Below are 6793 nucleotides of genomic sequence, written 5' to 3' on the forward strand. Positions count from 1 at the left end.
AAAGGAATTTATGTAAGAATAATTCTAAAAATAGAAATAAATGTATCAGACATCCCTAATTTTGGAAATCAATTGATCCAATTTAGAAGGATGGGAGAGTCCACAAGACATAAATGGGTTAAAGTTAGCTTCCACTCCTCACTCCTCACCTCCTCACCACCAAGTGTCTGCTGCCAAGTACTTAGACATGCAGTACTTCGCATGGGTTCGTGTAGACAGACAGGTATATCGTGCCTAATAACAGAGTATTTTGTTTACGTTATGACAGCCGCTTCCACACCTGAAGAGGGGAAACAATTTACCGACGGTTTACCCAAAAACGTTGGACTTTCTTAATTCAGAATCTGGCATCGACGGCAAACACATAATCATCAGAAAAACTGCCATATCTGGTTCCATATATGGGCCTTACTCGGGGAAAACGGGATTTATTGCATGTACGTAAAGTGTCGCCCAGATAAGCCTAAGAAGTCCGCACAGCCTTATCAGGGACGACACTTTCCACATCGACTAAAATTTTGCTAAGAAAATACTTCCTATAAAAGAAAAATGCAATAAAAGCCGAAAGTGTTGTCCCTGATTGGCCCGTAAACATTGTAGTCGACCCTTAACGTACATGAATTAAGCCAGAATTACCCTTTCGAGACTCATTTTATAAACATAAGGGTTTTGCCTTCATCATCCTGTTGCATATAGTTAGAAACGACTACACGTTTGTATGGAGTGACCTAGGCGATGAGTTATAGTCTAAGCGTAACTCTACGTTTGTAGTTTCATGTTTAAGGGATAAGAAACATGAATTGATGTTTGCAACGTATAATAACTATAAAATCTGTATGTTTTGGGAATGGTTTGAGTGGAAATGCCAGAATCTATAATCCATCGGCATGACTGGGGTGATGTACTATGGTTCCGTTGGATTTCGATGACGACAGCCATTTCCCAGTTACTCCGTCAACATGTCATTCTTCTTGGTCCCATATCTCTATGAACTTAGAATCCTGACCAGAGAGGAACGCATTCTGAACTTCCGGTTGTCCAGAGTTAAGAGGGTTTAATAAAACGCATTAGGAGATTTGACCAACTGATTCCATGTATCTTTATTTGTATCTTTATTTTGGCAAATCAGGGTTTTATACATAAAAGATGTTCTTTCATGTTAGGATTTTTTTCAATTTTTTTTTTTAGATATCGCAAATACTTCTGACACGAACAACAGGTCAACCGCAGTAAGCCTTATTGTCAAGAAATGCTGCGTTCATCACAATTCGATGAAGATGAAGTACCCGACTATGCGGAATTCACTGGTAAACCTTGAGGGTAAAAGACGTGTCATTGATCATAGAGCATGAGGGGGAATGGCTCCATTCGGAGGATATCAGGATTACAAATATTACCAACTTACATAAAAACATTAGTAACCAGCCCGAAAGAAGAGAAACATATTTATAAAACATTTATTAAAAACAATGACATTCCAGCTAGTAATACTGAATGGAATTCAGAATTTTTAAATATTGAATGGAAAACGGTACATGCACTTGTATTCAATCTAACTAAAGAAACTTATATCAGATGACTCCAGTTCAGAATAGTCCACAGAATATTGGGAACAAAATCCCTAATGTTCAAAATGAAAATAGTTGCAAATAATTTATGTACATTCTGTAATTTGGAAGTTGAAAATATAATGCACTTGTTCTGGTACTGTCCATATACCCAAGAAATTATTAAATTTGTTGTTGATATTGTTCGTAGAAGTAGACCAAACATATCTATTCACATTACATGTCAGGATATAGTACTTGGAATTATTCATCCAAAAATGAATGATTTAAATATAGCATGTCTAGAGCTTAAACGGTATATCTTTTATTGTCAAAGAAAAAACAGAATTCCTTCAAAATACGGACTTGTAAATAGTATGAAACAAACTTTTGAAATTTACAAACATACAATTAAATCAGAAGAAGAATTAAAAATATGGTCTCTGGCCAAAATATTTACTGACATCTCATATAATGACATAACTTATCATAACACATAATATAAATAATGCTTATAACATATTTATTTGTTGTCGTTGTAAAATCTGCATTATCAGTTTTGCGTATACAATGCAATTCAGCACTTACTATTTAATTTTCTTATGTGGAATATTTTATGTTAAAGGATATACATACTTATATTCAACATTAATATAGTTTGTATTGTACAAACTTGTGTTGTGTTTTCCTGTTTTATTTTGCTCCTGTACAATACTTGAACTATAACACAATTATAAGATTATATGAATGTATGTTGATTTTACTACACGTTTAATTATAATATTTATGTACGCATCAAAAAAGCTATAGGAAATACTTTGTTTTTATTATAAAATTCATAATACTGTGTATGAATGTTCACACTATTCTACGTATGTATGTATGTATGAATGTAATATTATACGGAATGAATAAAATTCTGCAAAAAAAAGGATTACAAATCGCCCTATTGGTGCAAAAAGGTACCATGTGACATTGAAATTAGAAGGCACATGGTGCCTATTTGCACCAATAGGGCGAAATAACCCTCAATCTGGGAAACTTGGGTCAAGATGCAAGTGAGTAAACTAGGTGAAGATGCAAGTGAGTAAACTGTTGTTCCAGATTAGCCTGACGGCGTCGATAGTTTCGCTATAAGCCCTATCATTTCGGTGTTATCGAACGAACATGCATAAATTTAAAGTTTCCTCCAAACTATGTGTAAGGACGCCTTAAGGGAAAGGATTACATATAAAGTCTATAGTAATTTTGAACCAATTCTCCACTTTCATTACCTTTTTTATGTTAACAGACAACATACATTGTACTTCTAGTCTAGTTAAAGCAGGATTTTAAAAAGTCCATAATGATAAATATCAGCCAGCTCTAAAACAAAAACATTTCTAAAAAACAGTTGGAGATAGAGTTTTTTTTAAAGACCCAGTTTAAGAGGATATAATTTTAATTGTTGAACGCTCTTTTTTGCTGTGAAAACAATAAAAAAATCCAATCAATATGGAATCCAGTGTCATCTATCAATATGTATTTTTGTTTTAATTCCAATCACAATTTTTCTTAAGGGATGATTTATGGATATTTACGTTGCCTTTAATTCCTTTTAATATCTCATGTTACAAGCCCCTCTGAGATAGTTGACCTGTTGACCTAAAAATATAGGCATCTTCATTTTCCCCTAATTATCCAGCATGCCAATTTTAATTATGGTAGGTTGAAGTGTTCTCAAGATATCGTGCGGCTACGAAATGGTCTACGAACGGTCATTTCAAACAACCCTCCGAAAGACTAACAGACCAACAGACTGACGGACAGGTGCATACCCCGCCTCTTCTAAGTGGGCCATATGTGTACACCTATCGTTTTTTTCTGCTTTAATGCATGAAATATAACACTCAGATGCGTGAACAGTAATCTGTACTAGCGTTTTCTGTTTCCGAATAAAGCCATGTTTTTATAGAGCGTGGATCATATGTAGAGCGGCCCGTATTCACCAACGCATTCTTATACTTAAAAATAAAAAATTGACTTAGAACCAAGAAAAATGCGCCCAGTGTTTGAATATATACATGCCTCCATTGGTGATTATGTCATTAACAAAATATTATACATGAAGAATGATATAGATAGAGGTGTTTAATGCCAAGTCTGACTCAAATTTCAAGCAATTCTTGAATATATCAACTCAAAGAATATTCTTTATTCTTACACTAAGAATTGTTTGGTGAATATGGGCACTGGTTGCTTGAACATGATAACAAATAAAGAAAAACAAATCAAAGGCATCATGTTTATTAAACAATTAAAAGTAAAGTACAATTAACATATATCACAGCATGGGCATTCTCATCACAGTCAAGCGCCCCATGTTCAAAGCTTACAAGATTACAATGTGCTCTTCCTTGTAAAATAAATTGCAATGGTATTTAAAGGTAGTTAGTTTTAGATGTGGTCACTACAACGAACAGATGGATACTCGTTAAAAAATTATTCTGTATGAATCAACAGTTCAACAAACAGCTCAACGTATCTCATTCTTTCTCCCTTGCATGTCGAAACGTTAACTTATTTCTTGAAGTGGTGGAATACAGCTCCGCACGCCTCGCAACACGGCTCGATGCAGCATGAGAGGCACGTGCGCATTACCTTCGTGCAGACGGCGCAGTTCATCTCGCACATCTTCAACATCGGGGTGATGAACCAGACATGGTAGAAGGCGACTTCGGCGAACTCGCAGCCCCACTGCGCGGCGATACAGATTCCGCATAATAAGGTGGAAATCTTGTAACAGAGTCCAAGCCAGCACGAAAAGCACGTGTACGCAAGCTTCCAGACGCAGTCGATCGAGTGTGCGCCTTCAGGTTCACCGAGAACATCTTCGAAAGAGACCTGTAAATAGAAACAACAAATTTGAATCAACGAATTGGGCGTAACACAAACAAAACGGGAAATTAAGTTCGAAATGTACTAGTTATTCACAACGTTTTGAGCTATACGTGTATCTTATAATGCAGCTATTCAGTATGATAAAAAGCAACGTTTTGTTTATTTGCTCATTTCGACTTAAACATTATATACTGACGAAGAACAAAATGCCATTATAAATACATTTCAATGACAAAAAAAGTACAGAGCCTAAACCATCTAAAGAGTAAAGCGAATATGATGTTTGATCGTTTAATAATGAAACACATTTTCGCTTTTCCTTCGAATTACTGAGGAAAAAAACCCGTCGTTCATATTCAGCGTTTTTTTTCTGAAATTGAACACATGTTTTTCAAACCTTAACTCGAGCTCGGGAAACACGCTTTGTGCAAATTCCTCTCAACAGGATGACTTTGTGGGCATGTTATATTTGAATAGTTAAGAGAGCAAGTTATTTTTAAAATAAGCTGCTGAATGATAAAGTAACAGACTTGCATCTGAATGATAAAGTAACAGACTTGCATCTGAATGATAAAGTAACAGACTTGCATTGACTTTTACGTACGATCTTGACGTGATAAAGTAACAGACTTGCATTGACTTTCACGTACGATCTTGACGTGATAAAGTAACAGACTTGCATTGACTTTCACGTACGATCTTGACGTACATTTGAACTAGAGATAAGGTGACATGATATGACGTTGCACTGCACGTCATTAAACGAAATAACATGACATGATATGACATGATATGAGATGATATGAGATGATTATATGATGATTAAAATGGGTGGTAAGTTCTTAAATTGCCTGATGAAATATGATATTACAATTTAGCCATACTACTCATGATGAAGCTCCAATATAGCCGTACTACTCATGATGAAGTTACAGTAAAGCCATACTACTCATGATGAAGTTACAGTAAAGCCATACTACTCATGATGAAGTTACAGTATAGCCAGACTACTCATGATGAAGTTACAGTATAGCAATACTACTCATGATGAAGTTGCAGTAAAGCCAGACTACGCATGCCGAAGTTACAATATAGCCAGACTACTCATGATGAAGTTACAATATAGCCAGACTACTCATGATGGAATTACAATATAGCCAGACTACTCATGATGAAGTTACATTATAGCCAGACTACTCGTGATGAAGTTACAGTGTAGCCAGACTACTCATGATGAAGTGACAGTATAGCCAGACTACTCATGATGAAGTTACAGTATAGCCATACTACTCATGATGAAGTTACAGTATAGCCATACTACTCATGATGAAGTTACATTATAGCCAGACTACTCATGATGAAGTGACAGTATAGCCAGACTACTCATGATGAAGTTACAGTATAGCCATACTACTCATGATGAAGTTACAGTATAGCAATACTACTCATGATGCAGTAACAGTATAGCCATACTACTCATGATGAAGTTACAGTATAGCCAGACTACTCATGATGAAGTTACATTATAGCCAGACTACTCATGATGATGTTACAGTATAGCCAGACTACTCATGCTGAAGTAACAGTATAGCCAGACTACTCATGATGAAGTTACAGTATAGCCAGACTACACATGATGAAGTTACAGTATAGTCAGACTACTCATGATGAAGTTTCAGTATAGCACGACTACTCATGATGAAGTTACAGTATAGCCAGACTAATCATGATGAAGTTAAAGTATAGCCATACTACTCATAATGAAGTTACAGTATAGTCAGACTACGCATGCCGAAGTTACAATATAGCCATACTACTCATGATGAAGTTACAATATAGCCAGACTACTCATGATGAAGTTACATTATAGCCAGACTACTCATGATGAAGTTACAGTATAGCCAGACTACTCATGATGATGTTACAGTATAGCCAGACTGCCCATGCCGAAGTTACAGTATAGCCAGACTACTCATGATGAAGTTACAGTATAGCCAGACTACTCATGATGAAGTTACAGTATAGCCATACTACTCATAATGAAGTTACAGTATAGCCAGACTACGCATTCCGAAGTTACAATATAGCCATACTACTCATGATGGAGTTACAATATAGCCAGACTACTCATGATGAAGTTACATTATAGCCAGACTACTCATGATGAAGTTACAGTATAGCCACACTACGCATGATGAAGTCACAGTATAGCCCGACTACGCGTGCCGATGTTACATTGAAGCCAGACTACTCATGATGAAGTTACAGTATAGCCAGACTACGCATGCCGAAGTTACATTATAGCCAGACTACTCATGATGAAGTTACATTATAGCCAGACTACTCATGATGAAGTTACAGTATAG

General features: G+C 35.9%; 1 protein-coding gene across 1 annotated transcript; it reads right to left on the bottom strand.

Moving 5' to 3' along the window:
• Positions 1–4106: 4106 nt before the first annotated feature.
• On the bottom strand, positions 4107–5186 carry LOC127860555 (caveolin-1-like). Its single transcript, XM_052398716.1, has 2 exons — positions 5124–5186; positions 4107–4430 (listed from the first exon to the last, which is right to left on the bottom strand). The coding sequence occupies exons 1-2, from the start codon at positions 5184–5186 to the stop codon at positions 4107–4109; spliced, it is 387 nt and encodes a 128-aa protein (XP_052254676.1).
• Between the last annotated feature and the right edge of the window lie 1607 nt (positions 5187–6793).

Source organism: Dreissena polymorpha, chromosome 1 (assembly GCF_020536995.1).
Source record: "Dreissena polymorpha isolate Duluth1 chromosome 1, UMN_Dpol_1.0, whole genome shotgun sequence".
Taxonomy (NCBI): Eukaryota; Metazoa; Mollusca; class Bivalvia; order Myida; family Dreissenidae; genus Dreissena; species Dreissena polymorpha.

Excerpts from the sequence above, each read along its gene's own strand:
- LOC127860555 (XM_052398716.1), bottom strand. The coding sequence starts at position 5,186 with ATGACGTGCAGTGCAACGTCATATCATGTCACCTTATCTCTAGTTCAA. Across the intron at positions 4,431-5,123 it reads TTCAAATGTACGTCAAGATC|GTCTCTTTCGAAGATGTTCT; the intron begins GTACGTGAAAGT and ends TTCTATTTACAG.